Raw genomic sequence first — 22,759 nt, 5'->3', positions numbered from 1 at the left:
AGCACTAACATCTCTATTAAATTTAGACACTAACAGTAAAGATGGTATCTTTTAGCAAAGACCACAGCAGAATAATTTCTTCGTCTTGCCACACACTAATTTTTTTATTACAGGTGATTTTGGTACATGAGTTCCAGCTATCTGTTAAAAAGCACAATAGGCAGAAATTTCATTCACTTACTTTCATTCCAGCCAATGACAGCATGTTGTTCAGTTTATACATTCCAGACTGCATAGGTGTTGTATACAACAGAGTATCATTAAACTGAAACAAAGATTGTATTAAAATGAGACTGAAATTATATTGTATTTAAAATACAGAAAATGTGTACACTTCAAAGCAAACTTCCCAGAGAGGGTACCGAAAGTAAACTCTGCCCCCTCACAGCCACTTTGGTGGGATACAGCTCTTTTCCTGTACTCGCATACTGAGGCCTCAGACATGAAAATAGACATGAAATTGTATTCAGAAATAGTTTGTGGATGCAAAACTTTCTGTTCCTTTTTTCAAAAATGATTTGGCTAATCAAGCAACCCCATTTTTCTGAATTCATAATTTGGGATAACGTGAAGGATATGAACTCTGTGATGTTGAACTGCTCACCCTCCCAAGTCCAGACACTCAGGTAATATTATTTAAAGAAAGTGCTAGTCTAACTAAGTATCAGATTTCTGGGTTGTACACAGACTTTGCACTTCTGAGAAAGTGGCATTCATTTTTGCAAAAGTTTCTCTTTTAAACTAAACATTCAGGAAAACAAATTTCAAAAAGAAAATATCTCCGATGGGAAACGTGTTGCAATGCACTAAAGGAAATAAAGTTCAAGAAGCCACAGTGAAAGGAAAAACAGTAATACAAACTCCAAGATAAATTATTCAAAACCATTAGCTGAACCTACTAGGACTGGCTGCATCACTATGAAATTACTCTAGCATTAGGCATGCAAAAATGTTTATGGAATCTTACCAAAAAAAACATTCGTGGCTGCATAACTTTCCTGGACAGTTTCATCAGTGTTCCTTCTTTCAAAAAGATCTAGGTGATCAAGCAAATAAATGTAGAGATCAACTGCCGAAGGCATATATTATCTCAAAGAGAGAATCTCTTTTGTTCTTTAAAATGCTGACATACTAACCAAGAGCCAAACAAGGGAATGAGACCATGTAGTCAAGGAGGAGAGACCCTAAAGAAATGGAAAATTGCCAGGAGAGGAGCAGTTATCAGTAGCACTAAAATCCATAAGCTAGGACACTGCTGCTGTAAAGAGAGCGGGGGGGTGATCTTGGTTCACACATAACATTAACTTGGGGAAAGTGAGAGACAGCAGGTGCTCTTCTACTTTACTGTACAACCCACAAATGGCTTTTTCATAGCTTGTGCAGTGTGACATGTGAACCCAGACTGCTGAGTAATTAAAAAGCAGAGATATCCAGTAGTTAACCCATGGTTTGCTGACACCCTCTGAACAACCCAGTGGTCACATTGCAAAACCTATGAAGGTTGTGTTATAAAGTAGAAGAGACAGACATGCTGCAGACAGAATGCCTGCTGTACAATTTAAAATCAGTTTTTAAATTGATGCATTGTCATTATGTGTGAACAGGGCCAGTGTGAAAAATGAGGAAAGCAAAGGAAAAGCTTGAAATGCAAATGTTGGATGCATATGTTGGAAAACAAGACAAACCCTTGGCTGGGCTGGTCTAAGCAAAACTCCATGGAGCACTAGCAACTGGATTGTGGAAATGGTGCCAGGCTTTGTCTTCCCTCCTGCCATGGCAGCTGTACTGCCAAAGGAAATGTGAGTGCCCGATGAAGAACCCAGACAATCCCCTCTTGTAGAGCTATAACCCACAGGTGGGCAACAAGTGTTTGTTTTCTTATAATCTCATTTCTACTTATTAGTGAACTTACCCGCCCTGGCTGTACAATCTCGTGGTGACCACTTAAACTGTATTGTATATGTATAAGTTTTTGAAAGTTATCCTAAAAGATGAAAATAAGAAGTCACTGTAAACAACTGCCCATTAGACATATTACCAATATGAGATACAATCTTTCCATGGTCCATAAAGCTACATTGGAAGCTAACTCAAATTGGCTTCAGCAGGGCTTCACTCTTCTGGCATATGTCAATCACAGTTCCACATTTATGAAATCTATCACTAGAAGCCACACACAAGGAAAGGAGGATTAAGCTGAAATAGGGAGGTTATAAATGGGAAGTTCAGGTTAAATTAAGGGCTTGGTATTGCAGGCATATTTTAAATGTAGACTTCAATCAAACAAAATAGTAAGCCAGAATTGCTGTTCAATCTCAAGTGCCTCAACTAGCAAAGCTGGAGATTAAGGTTGTTGGGCTTAAAGTGAACTAGTCTATCACTGTATTTCTACTGTTAAGGTTGAATTGCTGAACAAGCAGGTTGTTTGATTGCTTCTGCTTGGTTCCTCTTGAAGGGGGCTAGCTAAATTAACCAGGACCTTGCCAACAATAGAAAACTTAAGTGTTGTATCTGAACCCAGAACCTGGCTTCTCATTTGACAACCCCAGAAAGAAGCAAAGTACAGACTCTGGCTTCAAACTCTGCATTGTTAGAGAACAGAAACATCAGGAGTCTGGGTGGAGATGCAACACTTCTTGTTTTGCCAGTTAGATCCTGGTTATTTCAGCTATGTCTGTTTATAGATGGAAACTCACATGACCAGTGTGCATGTACCAGCATGTTTCCCCACAAATGTTTGCAACAATTTTGCTGTATGGCTTTGTCTAAATGTAGTTACAGACCATTCTTAATTTAATCCAACACCCCTGATCTCTAACACCTAGCAATTCAACAGCTGGAAAGGTGCATATATCAATAGCTGGATGCATTCAGGCTGTCATTCTGCAAAAAAATCATCTCAAGGGGGTAAACAGCTGATAGTAAAATGATAATGTTAAAGAACTTTTGAGATTTCAAAAAAACAGTATAATAGGCAGTGGTAGCTTTCAGCCTGGTATCTGTTTGTAGATCTGTGAGCTTTCTGGCCAATCAAGAACCCAACGATGATTCAATTCAGAATGAAGGTTGCACAGTGGGCCCCAATTAGAAACAGCATGCAACTATAGTTGTTGCTAGTCGCGAAGTCGTGTCCGACCCATCGTGACCCCATGCACAACATTCCTCCATGGACAGTACCAAAAGGCAACTATAGTAGCAATACTAAAATTGTTTGAAACATGGTGCTGTTGAGTTTATACTTTTAAAACCTTACAGAATTCTTCAACTGAAATACTACTTACTCCTTGTTTCATAATGTCATTGGCATGGTTGGCCACCTCTATGACAACCGCAAGAGCATCTTAAAAGTAAAACAGAATGATTACTGCTGTTGTTTTAGGGACTATGTGAGTCAATATTGACATCTGAAAATACACTGTGAAACAAATCTTTAAAAAATATCTGAAAGAAAGGCAAATTATTTCCTTTATCATTAGTGCTGCATGCCAGTGGGAGGCAAAATACAGGCAAAATAACAAAAATACCAGCCCATTTTTAGCTTAAAGCTCTTATTTAAGTAACCCCTAGAAAAGGCATGTCAACTTTTTAGGATAGGGAAAAACTACATAAAAACACAGAAACAAAAACATGATTGGCAAGGTGGGGTGAGGAACAAGGCCCTCTGAGAACCCCAAGGACCTGTGTGGGGCTCCACTGCAACAGGCTTTGGCTTGCAGGCCTGCAGTTCATTAGCTCTACTTTGAAGTGAGTTTCATGCATTAGTTCCAACACAGCTTGGAAGAAACTGACCATCTTTCAATTTGTAGAATGGACTTTGATCCAGTTTGGTTTCCACAAATGGAAATGGGGTGAAGGAAGCAACTTCTGCTGATTTCCCAATTTCTCTTCCATGTTGTTCCAGCATATTCAGGGCAGGTGCTTAGGGAGCAGTGGAAGCTTCAGGAAAAGGTGGGGCTAAAAACCAAGGCTGGAACTCCCTTCATAGAACTTTGAATCTATCCTGCCAACCAAGTGTCAAGAAGATTGGGACTTCTCCTTAAAATAGAGACTAACTAAAAAGCAATTACCCTGAGTATCTTTGAAGTCAGCAGAATCTTCTAAAAGGTTCTTCAAATAATCTGTAGAAAAAGAAGCATAATTAAGGAAGACAGCAGAATGGTACTATTTCAATAAACATCACAGACTGTTACATTAACTAAAGCACGGTAGCAATTAATGGCATATTAAAGTTTGGAAGAAAAAAACACTTCAAACTTATGGCCTCCTTATATCATTGGGGCAGCAGCACAGGATTCTTTGGAGTCCCATCATCAAGATCCTACAGCAATCCTATTGGAGCACTGAAGCCAAGTCCTGTCCCTCTTTCCTCTTATGGAAAGGACCATGATAACTGCCTCTGCAAGAGAGCAAATGGACCTCGGGGAAGGGGAATGGTGTGCCAGGGAGCAAATTGAGAGGAAGACTGGGGCAAACTCCATATGCTGATTCCAGTTAGTGACCTAACCTCCTTCCGTCCTTGGCACTTTGTCTAGACAGCCAAAAATGACTGTCTAAATAACATGCATGTGTTGATGCACAATGGCAGCAGAGATGACCACCATGCCTTGGTCTAGCCATTGGATGCCCATATGCTTGCAAATTTGGAGGCTTACACGCATCAAGGGCAGAGGTAATAGGACTGTGCCCTTATACAATCTGAATATGACAACATTATTAAAAATATTATTTCTTAGAGCAAACATTCTGAAAAGTTGAGTCATGAAATAAATATTATACACACACAGCTTGTCTTTCCTTGAAATATGGACCCCAGAAGCAGTTAAGTTTTGCTATATTATGACTTCAGTGCATAAAAATGACCTTTATTCATCTGTCTGCATATTATTAGCGTTTATATACTGCTTTATGCACTAAAAAGCCTTTAAGACATATATAACAATTTAAGATAAAACTATACAAGGGCACTAAAATGGTTAAAACATTAAAGCATTCCAAAAAATGAAATGGAAAAGATGCATCTTTTCAGTCTTTGTAAATGCCAAGAATGGCTCAATCACTCCACTGTCAGGAAGCAATACAGGAGAATGCACTTTCACATGTTCCCTGACAAACAGGTCCTGCTGGTTGTTGCTAAGTTTGGAGACACATGATTCTAAATTTAAGCAGCACAATACTATGTATTTTACTCAGAGGCAAGCCCCACTACATTCAATATAATTATCTGTAGAACATTACACCCTGCCTATTTTCCTCTTGTAAGGAACCTAAGGTGGCTTACATGATTTTCCTTTCCACTTTATCCTCACAACAAGACCACTGTGAGGTAGCGTAGACTAACTGTGAGGTAGCGTAGACTAAGAGTCAGGTCTTAGTCCAACACTTTAACCACTAGCCTAGTGGCTTAGTCAACACCTAAACCACTCTAGCTCTCACTATATTATACTTATATATAACATTAATTGTAGAGGATGTTTAAACAGTACAAAAGTATTGGTCTATGCTCAGTGTTGTGTTTTGCCACTAGATGGCCCAGTTGAAGCACAGAGGTATGGCTTGAATAGCTTGACAAGTTTTCCTTATGTGAGAGAAAACCTCAGACCCATTAATTTCAAAAAGACTTAAATGTGTTTAGCGTAGTAGCCCTCTGCCTTAGCATCATTAAATGTGTATTTAAAACATTCTGATCCCTTCTTGAAGAGTAGCTGGGTTCACATATAGCACATGTTCCTGTAATAGGACACTTTCTCTTTCCTCCCAGTAAGAAAAGAAGGAATGAGAGAGAGACAGACTAAAAGATATTGCACCCGCCAGGGTATCTCACAGCTATTATGAATCTAGCTGAATTCTATACAAAAACAGCACGAAACCTAAACAGGTCTTGACTTGAACAGGCAGAGCAGAGACAAACTTTTAAGGAGTCTTACAAAGGGAATCTTATAAAGATAGGAAGAGATGTATTTATTTAATGCATTTATATCTACACTCCACCTTTCATCCACTATGGAATTCAAGATGGGATGGCTGTTTCCTGGTGGTCTCCCATCTAGGCACTGACAAGACACAGACCTGCTTGGCTTCAGGTATCTCTTGTGCACTCAGATCATGCCTTGGCTGATCTTGGGAATGCTCTGATACAAATATAATTTTCTGTAAATCATGTACTAATCTGGAGATGATAAACAACATGCTGGTTAATCTTTCTGCTTGCCTGTTTGTGCGACTCTTGCATGAAGAACTGCTTATAATTCCAAGTGGTTTTCTAAGATTCCATGGGACTAGTTAAACATCCATCTTCTAGAGCAACATACAAAAAATACTGGGGGAGGGAGTTGCAGAAAGATTTGTTTTACATTAATGGGAAGGGAAATCATGTGGGACAAAATTCTACATTGTTCTTCCTGGACAAGTGTAGCATTCTTGGAATATCTCCCATTAGTAGCAATAGGATTTTAACACTGGTTGAAGATAGCAGAAAAGTATAAGTGTTTTTCGGCAAACAAATAGCACTAGATAAGGAAGTTGCAAATAATAATAGCACACAGGAAGAAGTAGTGAAGGATATGAGTAAACGGAAGGAAAAGAAATAACTGACTGCCTTAAAAAAACTGGAAGACCTACTCATTTTGCTGCTCTACTGTATTATCCTTATTCAAATTCAATCAGTCAGGGATTAAGCAGAGCCAGGGCTCCCTAGAGCTCCACCTCAAAACTGGTTTTCCATGTTTTTGGGAGCAGTCCTGAAATATGTAAAATAATAAATCTAAGACTGTCTCTTTGATGTATGCCAAATGTCACTTCTACCACCAGTAGCCATCAACCCCATATATATCACATTGTGGGTAAGAGCTTCTAACTCTGAATTCAGCATCCATTCTATATACTTCATACTTTCACAAGCTTGTAACATGGGGATCTTGTTGTTGTTGTTTCTGCTCTTTTGATTGAACTTGCTATACTTTCTATTGAGGTGGGGAAAGTGCAGCTCTCAAGATGTTGTTTGGTTATAACTCTCATCACTGCTAGCTTGCATTGCCAATGGTGAATCATGATAGAATATGTAGCCTGATAACTTCTGGAGGGACATCCCTGCTTTCTATCACCATAATGCAAATCTTCTGCATTATTATCTACAACAGCACTATCACTGTAAATAAGCAAGAGAGGCAGAATTTTTCCCGAGGTGCTTGCAGACTAATTATGGACTGGGATGGCAGATAGAAATAGAGGATAAATATGCGCAAATGCAGTTGCATATACAGGCAGTCCCCAGGTTACAAATGAGTTCTGCTCCTGAGAATGTTTTTAAATCCAAAATGTATGCAAGTTAGATCACATATGTACAGGTCATATTTAGCATGAGTAAGCCAAATGTTTGTCATGGCATGTGCATATATTTTACCTTTCTATGCATATAAAGCACTTAAACACTTTCATAAACAGTTGGCCCTTCACATTTGCAAGAGTTAGGGGTGCAGGAACCCTTGCAAAAGTGGGAAAACCATAAATATCTCTAGTCTCCCTCCAATCTTAACTCTTAATTCTTTTGACTGCTTCTCCCTCTGTCTCACAAGTCTTGGTCTGATCCAGCATGGATCCTCGTCTTCATGTATTACATTCTTGCATTCTTATTTCCTGCTCTTCCTTTCACACACCAGCGCTTCCTCTTTGTACCAAGGAAATGCCGGACAGATTTCCCCCTCTTGATGGGTGGGGCAAGAAAGCAAGCTTTGAAGGGCTCTAACTAGAATTTTTAAATTAATAGGCTTTATGTCAGTTCGTTTGTAATCAAGGATGCTCGTGAACTGGATGTTCATAACCTTGGGACTGCCTGTAGTAAGCTTTGTGATACTGAAGTGAGAAGAGAAACAAGACTGAATTAGCATTTTATAAATTACCTCCAATTGTTTTCCTAACTTCCATTTGAATGATACAAATGTTTTTTATAAGAAGAATGTCATGGCAAACAAAGGTAAACTTAACTTCTTACTATACCCTGCTGCACCTAACAAATGTTTTAATATATACAGACTGCATTCAGTTAAATGTAATTCAGTTCTATTTCATTGGAATTAGAGCAAAAGTAACTGGAAGCAGGAGAGCCATTATGCCAGGAGCTCCCCATTTTTATCTAGAAATTACTGTCTGATCTTATTACAGGGATTCCATATTGCCCACATGGAGTTTTTTGCTTCTCACATCAAAAATCAACAAGCTCTCATGTACACATGAATGCATATACATTTACACACATATATACCTGTATTTATCAGTTTTGCATGTCTGGAAGAGTTTTAGAGAAAAGACTGCACTTTCCTGATACAAAATATAGGTATTTGGCAACTGGCATAGACAGTCCTCTAAACAATCAGCAAATTACCTATATATGTATTTATTTATTCATTCATTCATAATTTGAAGATAAATGTGACAGTTGTTTCACAGAAAGAATGCTCAGCATGCAAAACCTTGTGTATTGTCATGAAGGAAAGGCAAGTTATGATATAATTTCTGCTATAATTTCTGATATAATTTGGTCCATAGTTTCTTAAAGTCTCTTGAACTAAAAGCAACAATGTCAAAACCAACATTTACCACTCCTGACCTGCCAACACACTAACATGAAACAAAGAAAACAAAACAGAGCAAGGAAGTCTGAAAAGTGTGGAATTCACTAACTCAGCAAAAAAAAGTGCTCTGTGCATCTTTGGCAATGGAGTTAAATTTTCTGCAGCAAATGAAAAGGCAACTAAAAACTGTTTCATTTCACAGAAAGCAGCTAACATTTGGATTCACTGAATATGAGCAACTTATAGAATGAAACAATGCGTGACCCCTCCTCCATTATTAATTATGAATACAATAATGAATAAGTATTGAACAGCTGTATGGGAGCAAAAAACCAGAGAAAATAGCGTAAGTTTATGCAAGTGTGCCAACTTTATTCTTTCACTGACAGTAGAAAAGAGATAATCAGTTCACTGTTTGGTTTCTGTTTCTTTCCATTTTCTTTTTACTAGAAGTGAACTTTTTTAATCCTTGGTAATGATCCTTGGCCATCCTCAATTCATACTGCATTAAATATTGGATGGCTTTGTACCATCTCCGGAACATCCTCAGTCTGACAGAGGAGGCCCACAAACTGCTGTAGCTTCTGTTCCTCGCCAGTGCAAGAACGGACAGGGACCAACTTTCATCTTGAAGGTCGAAGGAGCTGGAATAGCAGTTTTTTTTTTGTTTGTTTTTTTACACAAGAACAATATGTCAACATTTTCTTCAGGAAAACACCCACAGATTGGCACCTCTCACTTTTGCTTCTGTGTTCCACATCAATTAGACAATTATATATCATCCTCAACTACTCTTATAGATCTAGACAAAGATTACTTTTTGTTGTTGCTGTTACTTGAACAACTGAATAACAGATCTACTCATCAAGTGAGTAAGAAAACTCTTTAAAAAACAATAATGTAAAAATATGTATTCTTCCTGGCAACCTGCATAATGCATTATTGGATGCGCCTGCAAATCCTTCCTTTTAGAGTTCAAAAACCAAACCTTAAAGAGGAACCCATATCCATTTGATTACAACTTATGGCACAACCCCACACTTTTTTACATAGAAGTCCTATTTATTTCAGTAAGTTTTATTTACTTGTTGTTGTTAGTTGTGAGGTTGTGTCCGACCCATCGCGACCCCATGGACAACATTCCTCCAGGCCTTCCTGTCCTCCACCATCCCCCGGAGTCCACTTAAGCTCACGCTGACTGCTTCAGTGGCTCCATGTAGTCACCTCTTAAGTGCAATTTTAGAGAGTAACCGCAGATCTAAGGACAAGCCCCCTCCCTATTTTACACTCCTTTATAAAAAAGAAACCAGTTTTACAGATGGACGGAATATAGATTTTTTCAGAAATTGTACTGATAATCTTAGCCACATCACCTGAACTGTAGAATATGCATGAATCAGCATTTGTTTTAAGAAAAATACGTGCATTATAGCAGTTTTCAGGGCCTCCCTTTTTGAAATCAATCCTGTTTTATCCTGAACAGCAAGACAGGACTAACAGCTGTGGAAACATAGTATAACTTCATAGGCTGATATTTATCACTAACTAAATTTATTTAACAGAAGATGAAAAAGAATCAACAGCATGCTTCCTTTGCATTTCATCCACCCTAGAAAAATTTCTAACAAAACAGTTTCACCATTCATCTATAGTCAGGTAAAATATTTTTTGATGAGCTGAGATTGCCACATATTCAGAATGGCTTTTATGTTGCAAAATTAACTTTTACCTGTCAAGAGCAGCCTGTACTGGGGGATCCTCTGAACTGGCTTCAGCAAGTAGTGCTTCAGTGCCAAGCTGGCACAGCGAGGACTCATCTGAAAAACAAACCACCCAGGATTCTAAAATACAACTAACATCCTTTAAAAGCAGCAAACTGAACAGTTTACTGTTGCTACTGTATGGTGGAAAGCTTATTTGTTTTTTATACCACTAGATGACCACCACAGACTGTCCTGGATTTAGAAACCTGCTTTGATATATAGATTTATTTAGCATGTCTGCTTTCTAACAGCAGTATCCAACGCTGCTGCTTCTGCCATGCTGTTTTAGTATAAGCAACCTTAAGGACAATACCAATTTCTTATGTTGAGAAGAAAACCCATCACACCGAACATGCAGTGATGCAACTGGAACAATGTGGTGCCTCTAGACATCTTCCCTCTTGTTCACTGAGACTCCCTACTTTGTCCTGCTTTTTTATTTTTTAAAATCTTTTCTTTTCTTACTGGCAGCTGTGTTTGATTCAGAGTGATCTAGCCTCTAGTGACTGCCCTCTTAATTTCCCATGAATCCTTTTCGAAAGGTTACTTATTTTTGAACAGCCATGCCATCCACAGTGGACATCTTATAGCTGTGCCCAAGACAATTTTTCAAAGTTAAAAATTTCCATCATTTTCAATCATTGCCTACTTCCTGCCTCAGTGGCCTCACTGTTCTGAAAGTTTCCTCATATAAACCCAGTATTATTGCTTCTATTCTTGCACATAGGCAACTGCAAATTGTTACTTTTTTTCTGTTTAACAAATCTAATGCGGCTTTGTCCTCAAATAAACTAGGCAAAACATAAGCAAAGGGCCATGGAGACATGTTGCCTTGAGTCTGCATTTTGGCAGCAGATTTAATCCCAAACGAAAGGCGCTTTAGCCAAGGACTATGACCTGCTTCTAACATTCCACCCACTCCAAAGTGCCTGAAAATACATCTTGTGGATGCAGGACTCGTATAAATCACAGATTTATAGAGCAGGAAGAGGATTTGTAGCACATCTATTCTAGTTCCCTGCTTGAAGCAAGATGAAGGATAAGAGGCGAGTTGCTAAAGGACAATATTTATTTTTCAATTTATATCCTGCCTTTTTCCTCAAAGGACTCAAGGCAGCTTACATCATTCTCCTCCTCCATCTTATCCCCACAACAACCCTGTGAGGTAGGTTGGGCTGAGAGTCTGTGACTGGCCCAAAGTCACCCAGTTGGCTCCATGGCCGAGTGGGACTAGAACCTAGATCGTCTGAGTTCCAGTCCCATGCTCTTAACCACTACCCACACTGGCTCTCAACCTTCTCTCTTTTAAACTTCATTTAAAACAAATCATTTAAGAATACAGAAGTCCCTCAACCAGTGTTCTACAATATCTGTCTGGGTTATAATGGTGAATTAGATACTTCTTGCATCGATTTTAAAGGTACTTAGAGGAAGCATACAGAACAGAGGCATCTACTTTATGTAAAGTGTTAGATGTTACTCATATTTTTTGCTTCTGAATGCTTTAAAATCACAGCAAGCCAATACTGGGAACATAAAGAACTTCAACTCACATGAATTTTTAAGAGGGTTAGTAAGTGGGAAAAGGTAAAAAAAAAAGTCTGTGTTACAAACGATAAGACAAATGAATTTGTATTCTGCTACTGTACAATGCAGCTGTTAAACAATGCTAAAAGCAAAAGAAAAATGTTTGTGGACATACATGCTTACAAATATTTAATTACCTCAAAATCGCGAACAACAGCTGCAAACCCAGGGTTCTTTTTACATTGTTCATGTAGGAGGGCTACATTCCTATCAAATTCTTTGATGTAAGTGGAATACATTTTTAGGTAAGGTCCCTTTTTCACAAATATATCAGCAATTCTCTGATGGTCAATCCTAGAATTTAACACCATGAACAGTTAGAAGCAAGATCTACAGACTACAACACAGAGGGAACACATTTTCATTTCTTTTCTGCCTGTCTCCGTAAGTTTCTCAACCAGAGAACAAGAAGATCCTGCAAAAACGGTGCCAAACCCATGGATCTTATTATGCAAACCCTGTAACATGTTTAGGGCTTTCCAATTTTGCTATGTATTTCTGACTACTTCTATTCAAATATAAATCTACAGAGGACAACTAATGCTCTGTGAGCTAATCTTGCCTATGGATAACCACCACTTCTTAGTGTCATCCCTTAAATTAATAAGAGGGTCCCTTTAAGCTGCAGCAAACCTTTTCAGAGTTGGCATCACAAGAGGAGAAGAATGGCAGAAATGAGCATTTTTTTCATCTCTCTTTCCATCCGCGCCGGATACCCCAGACTAGCAGCCAAGCTGGTTATGATGTTTTTCACATCATTTGGCCTTGGGTGGTTGTTTTTCTTCCTTAAACAAACAGCTAATATAGGGGTTGAGCCAGATCATGACAGGAACCTTAGGAAGGGTGAATTTGATTTTTTTTTCCTTATCATGTTCTCCACCCTCATCAGGCCTCTGTATACCTGTATTCACAATAGGTATACAATAGAAAACCTGCTACTGGTTCCAGTTATTCATTTATCTCATATACCCATGCAGGTCTAAATGATGTGAATAAGATGTCTAGTTTGGCCCTAGGAATCTACTTCATCTAGTAATAAGTGATCTGTTCTTATAGAGTAAGGCTCTCAGTACCTCTCATTTCTGCTCTCTGCCCAAAGCAGCCAAGCTAGTTGCAGACTAAATGAAATTTTTCGATTGAAAGTAGTCACAATATCATACTGGACTCTTCTCTTTGGAAATCAACTCTGTGCTCTAAAACAAGTCACACATTACTAGGAACCTACCTCTTTTTAAGATCAATAACCCTATGTGAAAACCAACTCATAAGAAGAAATATATAACTGCATAGATAGATAGGTAGGTAGGTAGGTAGGTAGGTAGATAGATAGATACCAGTGAGACAGCCGTTCTTCTAGCTCTCTCAAAAGATCCCGGTTGAGTTCATACAGCTGAGGTAAGTAGTACAGGATCTGATTCAGGATTCTGTCTTCAATTACTGGCTTTCCAAGCTGCCTGGAAGCATGTGCCACAGAATCCCGGAAATCCTATTACAGCACAAATGGAAAACACAGATAACATACACACCATCTCTAAGAATAAAAAGTTATATTGGTCTTGCAGCACTTTAACAGTCATGGTTTCCTCAAAAAAAAAGAAAAAAGAAAAAAAAGAATAAAATCCTGGGCATGATAGTTCTCACCAAGAATTAACATGCACAGAAATTTCCATCTGAGATTCTTCCATCCACAGGATATAGTGATGTTCATCAATTTGCATGGCTTAGATTATCAATAACAACTAGTCTTAATCACTATGTATTATTTCAAATGTTGGAGGCAGTATGCTCCTGTGTATACCACCTCCTGAGAAACACAAACATGTGCGGGGTGCAACTTGTGGGATTCCATGGGTAGCTGGTTCACCACTGTGTGGACAGAATGCTGGAATAGATGGACACTTGCTCTCACTCAGCATGGTTCTTCTTACGTTCACAGGACTACCTTTCAGAGGAACAGGGAACTGTAGTGTGGATATGTAGTTGGAGGCACCGCGTGGAGTTGGAGGCACCGCGTGGCGGTGGTTCCGTTCCTATCTCAACGGCCGATTTCAGAAGGTGGTGCTGGGGGACTATGGCTCTGCGCCATGGCAGTTATGCCATGGAGTTCCGCAGGGGTCCATTTTGTCCCCCTTGCTATTCAACATCTACATGAAACCGCTGGGAGAGGTCATTAGGAGGTGTGGGCTGCGGAATCATCAGAACGCTGATGATACCCAGCTCTACCTCTCTTTTTCCACCAATCCAGGTGAGGCAGTGGCTGTGCTGAACCGATGCCTGGCCGAGGTAATGGGCTGAATGAGGGCCAATAAACTGAAGCTCAATCCAGACAAGACGGAGGTCCTGTTGGTGGGTGGTTCGGGACTCAGGATGAGGGACTTGGGCCTTGTCCTAAATGGGGTTGCACTCCCTCTGAGGGACAGGGTTCGCAGCTTAGGAGTGCTCCTCGACCCTGAGCTGTCTTTAGAAGCCCAGGTGACGGCGATGACGAGGAGCGCTTTCCTTCAGCTTTGGCTGATCCATCAGCTGCATCCCTTCCTGGAGAACGATTGCCTAGTGACAGTGACACATGCATTGGTAACTTCCCGATTAGATTTCTGCAACGCACTCTATGTGGGGCTACCCTTGAAGATGGTCTGGATACTTCAATTGGTGCAGAATAGAACTGCCAGGCTGCTGACGGGGACTGAGCGTTGTTCTCATATAACCCCAGTTCTCCGTCAGCTCCACTGACTCCCAGTTGAAGACCGGGCCCAATTCAAGGTGTTGGTTATGACCTATAAAGCCCTCAACAGCTTGGGCCCTGCGTATCTAAAGGAACGCTTGTGTCCATATATGCCCCCCCACCCCTTGAGATCAGAAACAGATTCCCTTCTCCGGGAACCCTCTGTGAATGATATTAGGAGGGTGAGTACCCGGAGGAGGGCTTTCTCTGCGGTGGCACCCCACCTATGGAATGCGCTCCCCAGAGAGGTCCGCCTGGCGCCGTCGTTATTTGTTTTTTGGCGCCAGGCTAAGACCTTTTTATTTAAAACTTATTTTAATTGTTAATTTATTATGTAGGTTTTTTTTAATTTTTAAGCTGAGATGCACTGGGTTTTAATATTTTTATTGTGTAATTTTTATATGCTTTTGTTTGTTTTTGTTGTGAGCAGCCCCGAGGCTTTGTTGCAATGGGGGCGGCATAGAAATGTTTTAAATAAATAAATAAATAAAATGTTCCTACAATTATTTGATTTCGACCTGGAATCCCTGGAGATGTCCCTATAGCTTTGGAATGATGGGGAGGAACCAAATGAAATGTTGGGGATTACATGTGCACAGCTGGTTGGATTTGGGGGAGTCAGACTAGATGGCCTAGGAGGCCCCTTCTGACTTGCTTTGTTTCTGTGTTTCTATGAAAAGGCTTGCCATTTGCTCGGCCTCCATTTAACATCTTATGATATAGAGCTACTGGTAAATGGCTACAGTGCCACATCTAGCAGATATGTTAAGAGCATGCCAGATGTCTTGTCAGATGTTTTCACAGTGACCTTTGCCTGAATACTACTGTTCAGCCTATTCTGCTCTGAGAAAATGACAAATAACTATTTAAATCTTTTACTTGTGGACACATAGACTCCTTGCACATTGCAAGGAGTAACAAATGCCAATCCAAGTTCTCCTGCCATATGTGTTTCTATTTAATACAGAGAAACATTTGCAAAGCTGGATACATTATGGAAATTTACATTTCACTGAAAGGCCTTTCGTGTAGCTTAGAACACCCACCTACTACACATTTTTATAGGAATATTTGCAATGTCTGAACCAACGCTAATTCCTGTGCAAATCTGAATGCAGCAATAGGAGGTTATCTGCCCTCCCAGTTCACACAGAATACACTTCTGCTCAGCATTGCTCTTCCGTACAATCTCTTTATTTCATTTGCAGTTCCAACATCTGCATGCTGTAGACATCAGGGCAGATACAGGGTTAAAAGAAGATGACACATTTCTGAACATGTTCTTCACTAACCTAACATCAGAGATGAAAACAGCACTCAAACAAGCTAAGCTCCTTATTTGAGCTGGGCCAGGGTGCCATTTGGAGAGCCAGTGTGGCACTGTGGTGAGAGTGTTGGACTGGGACTCAGGTCTGGGTTCTAGTCCTCACTAAGCTGGATGGATTTTGGGACAGTCATGGAATCTCAGCCTAACCTACCCTACCTCACAATGTATTTGTTGTGAGGATAAAATGGAGAGGAGGAGAATCTTGTAAGCCAGCTTATGTTCTTTCCTTGTTAAGAGGAAGAAAGGCAAGGGTATAAATGTAATACAATAATAATAATTTTATTATGTGGTTAAATCCACATTTCTCAGTCAAGCAGTAACTGTATAACAAAGTGTAAATATATAAATGTAAATAAGGCAAATCAATTAAGTAAAGGAGTGCACAGATGTTGAGATGTTATGCCAAAAAAAACCACACACACTGGGGTGGGGAAATGAACATTGGCTAGCACTCCTCTTTTTTTGCAGGAAAGCAGAGCTTTGCAAGCTCTTTTAAGATTAATTGACTTGAAGCAAGAATGGGAATAGGTGCCTTTTGGTACTGGAGATTTAATAGCACTAGATTTCAGTGAAAACAGATGGCTTTATTCATATGGAAATGTAGTGTTTTTATATCTTGGAAGCCAACTGGCAACAGAAAACTTAACTAGCTTTTTTACTTCCCTTGGGTTTCATGACCTTCAAACACTGTCCTCATGCACTGAAATAAGTGAAAGAATTACTACAGTTAATTGAATCCAGATGGAACACAGCAGTTCCAGAGAACTTTAAGGAAAACATAAGATGCAGAACTTGAGCAAGAAAACTGAAAAGGAGAATATGCTGAGAATGTGTGTACACTTAACTTGCACAAGCCAGACTGGTGTTATCTTGAATGCCCTTATTCATGAATGCAGAGTGTAGAGTCAAAGGGTAATAACAGTGAGGTCTAGCTCTTTTTGGCATAAGCCACACAACAATTATTCCTTCTTTTCCCTCTGTCTCAACATATACACCCTAGTTAAGCCTGCGACTGAACATAAGAACAATATATGCTTCCTCCAAAGAGAAAAATCAAAACACATCACTGCAGGTCCACTGAACCAACACTCTTGAGACTATGTGGTCTGCTTTTTCTCCCACAATAGAAATTAAAACAATTAGCTTGTAATATGAGTAGATAAGACAGGAAAATCATTGTTACTTGATATCAAGGGCAGGCAACATTTACTCTCAGTTGTTTTTGACAAGTGAGCTATCATGATGGGAATATATGCTAAAGCAGAGGGACAAAACGCTTTCACAATGGGGGCCCCACCATGTACTCCTCTGCAGCCACAGTAATGCTGATGGAATTGGCAATGCCCATCAACATCATCCCACACATTTCAGCATTTTTCATGATGAAGCAGCACAGCATACAGGAAGCAAGGTGCAAAGGAATTCTCCACTATTATTTCCAATCTCTTGTGCTTCTGGTGTGTAAACCAATGGAAAGGCTCAGTGGCCTTAAAAGCTGCATGCATTTTAATTCCACCACTGCATTTCAATACTAGGAAAAGCTAAACAAGTTGAATTTCTATCAGCTTTTTATCCAGTTATTAAAAGGCTTAACTTCATATACCCAGTGAGACTAATTACATGCTCCCAGTGTTACATGCTCCCTGTTCTATGTTGTCTTGTGTGTGTGTGTGTGTACCTATTTTTTAAGGATGCAAAGTTTCCACTCCATTGAATTTGCTCACACAATGGAGCTCTTCATTTCTTCATTTTGATTAACAGACAATGACCTTGATTGCACATAACACTAAAGATGTGGCTTATTTAACCCAGACGTTGTTGAATTCTGGATTGATGCAGCTGCACTAACAAACATTAGTCTGTTAACGACAAACAATCCAGAAATAAATGTTATCAATTGTTGTTGGGTTGTGGACTCTGGATTATTTAACCTTAGAGTATCAATACATGTGAGCCCAGAAACATTGACTTGTTTATTATATTTATACAGCACCTTTTTTCCTTCCGAGGAACTCAGGGTGGCTTCCGTAATTCTCCTTCTCTCTCAATTTTAACCTCACAATGACCCTGTGAGGTAGGTTGGGCTGAGAGACTGTAACTGACCCAAAGTCACCCAGTTAATTTCATAGCTGCGTGGGGGCTAGAACCCAGATTTCCTGAGTCCTAGCCCTGCACTTTTAACTACCACACCACACTGGTTGTTTTGCCAGACTATGAATGATCTGGCAAAAGTGGATACAAACCCAAGCCATTCCATATGCCACTACTATATGCCACTCAAAGAGGAAGTAAACAAAGGAGGAGAAAACTCTGGGGGCTAAAAAAATCTCAGAGTTTGTTCAGTCATCTGCTAGGCAAGCCTTGGGTAGGGCAACAAACCATTGACAAAGAAAGGCTTAAATAATCCAAGGATAAACAGTATGTGCAAACCAAGTCATTCCACTATCCATTACAAGCTGCTTATGGAGCTGTGAATTTCAGAAGTAGCTTGTAATGTTGTAAAGTTAAGGAAAGGTAATCTGAATTTTATGTATGTATAACTCTGCATGCAACTGTTAAAACATATTTTTAATACTTAAACAGAAGATCATTGTTCATATCAAATACTGCCTAACAGAGTATGAAACTCTTAAAATTAAAAAGTCAAATCACATCACATGTTATTATGCATGTATGGCTCCCACTTGAGTCCCAGGAAAAGCTCAATTACTCTAATAATTAATGTCAATGGGTTACAGGTGCTGCATTCTTGAACTGCAAACCAATTTCAGAGTTTCATAAATTTACATCCACTTGCAAGTAACATTAGGTCATTTCTAGTCCACTAGATACATACTAGTACTAATAAAACCCTACTATATAAAAGATGTTCCATCAAAAGTAGATAGCAAATACCATATGATAGATCATTTTAAACACTTCTTGTCATACTGCTCTGCTATTGGACAACTAGGAGAATTACAAAGGAACACTTTGTTAACTTGGATAGCAAGCTTGTAATTCATAGTCTATTGAACCCAGAAAAATTCTAATTAAGCCAATGTCCTGGTTCATAAGATCTGGCATTACATGAATAAGCCTTATGTTTCTATATTACTTCTTCCCACTGTGCAGTTGGTTTTAATCAGTTGTTTCCATGGAAACTACATTTTCATTACAGTGAGTTAGCACGTCTTTTTGTACAAATTCTTATAGACCTAGATTGAAATCTACAGTTTGAGTCTGGTAGCTAATGTTGGTTTAAAGGGATTGTATAAACCATAGCTTGCATATTCAGATGTAATGACAAACTGGTTTCTGTAAAAGTGGAATTCACTGATTAAAGTAGAGCTAAGCAGAAAAGATTATGTTGGGCATGAAAGTGTAAGAGACATTCACACAATGTCAAGTCACTGTTCAATGTTACATGTCACCAAAGCCAATGAAGCTGTTCTGGAGCAATGAATGTTGACTTGGATCTCAGGTATCTGAATCTATTGAATGCATTATGATCAATATATTAGCCTGAATGCAAACTGGGCACCTGCACTGTGCCTTTTTTTTTTTTTTTTGCCACCATCTGCCAGTGAGGCAGGTCTCTATCCAGGCAGTTGGCTAGCAAGCAATTTGTAGGAAGACAAAAAGAGGAGATGTGAATAGGGAAAATAAATGTGCTGGGTGAAGGATGGAAGGAAAAATACATTTAAATACCTAAGGTGGGGGCAGGTAACTGTAGCGTCCTATGTCCAAAATCTGTATAATAAAAAGTCACACCAGACTCCATAGTCCCTAAATTGCTTTATATTTGGAAAGGTCTGAATAATTTTTGTTTTCACTTTGGAGAAGAATGGCTGTGGAATGAAAGCATCCTGACCTGACAAGCAGTTCTCAGCCTCTGAACTTTGCCAAAGGAAAGAAAAACCTGAACAGTCAGGTTCAAACCTGGCTGCCTAGGAAATTAAGCCCACAAACTTTATGTAGCACTGAAAACAAGCAAGGAGGAAACTATATTGCTAAACCCTAGTTAATTATTCAAGTCTCATATTCATATTTCTCCCAATTTAGATGTCTTTATCTGTATTCACAAAAAACCCAAAAACAAAACAAAACCAAAATCGACAAATTCTCAGACAATGTAGGTAATAAAGAATTAATCTTGCTCAAAAATGCCAGCAAGGTATGTTTGTAACTGATGTATGGCAACAAACAGTGATTCCTCTTCAAGCACTATTAAAAGTCACTGTGTCAATTATATAAGCTCTGACAAAATTACACAACAGTTGCATAAAGCTCACTGGGTATGTTGCTTTCCCTTCCAGCACAACAGACTATTTAACAGACAATTTGTTAAAGCAAACTGCAAGAAACAAGTTATAGCATTACTACATTTTCTGAGTTTGTGAAAGTTTACCTGTGGACAACCAAATGAAGAATTTTCAAATGTCAAAAACAAATCATGAAAGAACACTCTCCTGCTCTACTGCATTCTGACCCAGCAGGGAATGCACATGCATTCCAGACTAGCAGCCTTCTACTCAATTTCACTATTTCAGCCTAGAGGTCTAGAAACTTTTTGGCCCCAAACAGAACACATTCCAAGCGCCAATATATGCAACATTTGGCCCAGTATTCTTGCTCGCTGCATTTTAACTGAAAAAATAATGCACCTCCGTTTCCATTAAGAGTTTGGAGCAGCTTATAATCCCAGGTTAATACAATTTTTATTGAAAAAAATAACTTTTAATCAAACATCCATATGAACAAAGTTAAATACTTACAATGTGTAGGAGCTTTAGCACATCTACAAACCTATTACAAAAAGAATGGAAAACCATTATCTCAGCTGCAAAGATGTATATACTTATATGCCTACATGTATTATTTAATTCTCCACAGATACTTACACTTTCTCTGAGCTCATGATTTCTTTAGCAATATGGTATACCTTTGATTTCTTCCCAGCTGCTTTAATCTGAAATTTAAAAAAAAAACTCTTAAGAGAAGGCAAATATGCTGGAAGGTGGAAAAGAGCTGTTTGATAAACAAAAAGCCCTAAATCCTAGTTTCTCATGTATAAAATTTTTATAATAATACTTCCTATTGCTCTAACCAGAGTTCTCCCACCTGACAATCTTCAAACACTATAGACTACAGTTCCCAGCATTCCTGACCATTGTCCATGCTCTACTGGAACAAGAAAGGTGATGATTCAGTACAATCTTATTTACTATTACAGGCTATTTGTCTGGTAGGAGTTTATGTTTATAGGTTGTTTTTAATTACTTTTTAAGAAAATGAACAATATTATTTCCTTAAACATCTAATATGTATTCCCAGAGAGCCATAGTACTATACTATAGTGACAACTCCAGATTATCAAAAGTGAGTAAGTGATCATGAATCAGATTCGCTGAAACAGCTTTCCTTTTGTACATTTGTATGGAAACAGCATTATTTGGCCTGGTTCTATAATAAAATTATATTCAGCATAAAAATGTTCAGTTAATTGCCAGTTGCTTCCATTTCTGCTTACTTTAGAAAGCAGCAGAACTTCTAAATACACACCTGTAATCCATTGAAAGAAGTGGAGTCAGGATAGTATTTTGCCTCAGTTCTCCAATTATGGCTTGGTATTGACAGCACTAATGCTAACTTGTCTATCTCTTAAGGTCATCAACAGAGATCCTTCTCACTTACCCACTGCTAAGGGCAGTTGGGTTGATGAATACAAGCTTTTGTACTCTTTTGGCCTTTTTAGGAATGGTCCAAAATTTCTGCAATGAGCTTTTATTAGGGGTTTGTCAGGCTACTTCTTTGCCATCTTCTCATCCTAGTTGTAGTTTCTTATTTGTATTTCATTGCATTTTCTTAATTACATTTTGGGCTTCTAGTTCTATTTTGAATGGTAGTTTTAGTAGGCTTTTACTGTTTTTCATTTTTAAACACTTCTTTGGGAGTGTTCTATCCTCAAAGGCAGCCTAAAATGTACATAAATAAGTGCTAGTTTATTTTTAAAGCTTGTTTGCTGTTATTTTTATCAACTTAAAATTACTGGAGTGTATTTTATTGACAACTGTATTGGTATGTTGTAACTTCCCTTGGAATGATAGCTAACCTGAGAAGTAGAGTAAAACTATTAAGTTAAAGTAAAATGTAGTCTCAGGTAGTGAATGCTACTAACTGTTTGTTAGGTGTATGTGCATGCATACAAGCACACTTGCATACAGATAATAACCCAAAAATAGCTATCCATATATACATGGTTTTTATTTCATCTACAATTACAATTTTTTGTAACAATCAAAGAAGCTGTTAGGATACTTGATCCCCAGCTGCTAAGTTCAATGTACAGCAGGCTAAGCTGAAACCAGAAAAGCAAAAGAAGCTTGCCATCTCAAGTTCTGTGTATGCTTAAAAATACCAGAGTTTCTACAGTTAAGCCTAAATTATTAAATTCAACATTTCAGTGATGTCCCATGCACATTATTAGATTTAAAAAAATGACTGTTTATCATAAAATTGTAACAATTGAATTTCCTGTTACCAGTGATTTTTCAGGAACTGGGGAACTGAAGACTTCGCAGAATGACAACCAGGAAGTCCTGGCAGGGATACGTGAAATATTGGCTGGAGATCAAAAACTATCATACCATTTCACAGATAAATTTTATTTATTTATTTATTACTTATTTAGGAAGCTTCTATGCCGCCCCATTCACCGAAGTCTCAGGGCAGCTCACAACAAATGCTACTTACACAGCTACACAATAAATGCTACTTACACAGTTGACACTGTGGTGATATTACTGCTGTT

The 22,759-nt window shown here is 38.7% G+C and overlaps 1 protein-coding gene across 4 annotated transcripts in view; it reads right to left on the bottom strand.

Moving 5' to 3' along the window:
- Positions 1–22,759, bottom strand: part of FGD6 (FYVE, RhoGEF and PH domain containing 6) — a 63,338-nt gene that overhangs the window by 11,819 nt on the left and 28,760 nt on the right. For all 4 annotated transcript variants that reach the window (XR_006417121.1, XM_044455529.1, XM_044455530.1 and 1 more), the window contains 10 exons: positions 20,850–20,917; positions 20,724–20,754; positions 13,252–13,403; positions 12,055–12,211; positions 10,297–10,384; positions 4,068–4,118; positions 3,282–3,340; positions 1,913–1,984; positions 968–1,036; positions 182–265 (listed from right to left, as the gene is read on the bottom strand). Coding sequence is in view for 3 of the 4 variants with exons in the window: in XM_044455529.1 (XP_044311464.1) it covers positions 182–265; positions 968–1,036; positions 1,913–1,984; positions 3,282–3,340; positions 4,068–4,118; positions 10,297–10,384; positions 12,055–12,211; positions 13,252–13,403; positions 20,724–20,754; positions 20,850–20,917 (831 nt within the window). In the remaining variant the exon portion in view is untranslated. The remainder of the gene's footprint in view (positions 1–181; positions 266–967; positions 1,037–1,912; positions 1,985–3,281; positions 3,341–4,067; positions 4,119–10,296; positions 10,385–12,054; positions 12,212–13,251; positions 13,404–20,723; positions 20,755–20,849; positions 20,918–22,759) is intronic.

The sequence above is a fragment of the Varanus komodoensis genome, unplaced genomic scaffold (assembly GCF_004798865.1).
Source record: "Varanus komodoensis strain SLA01 unplaced genomic scaffold, ASM479886v1 scaffold8, whole genome shotgun sequence".
NCBI lineage: Eukaryota > Metazoa > Chordata > Lepidosauria > Squamata > Varanidae > Varanus > Varanus komodoensis.
Note: the sequence above shows the minus strand (reverse complement) of the source record. Positions and strands in the feature narration are given on the sequence as shown.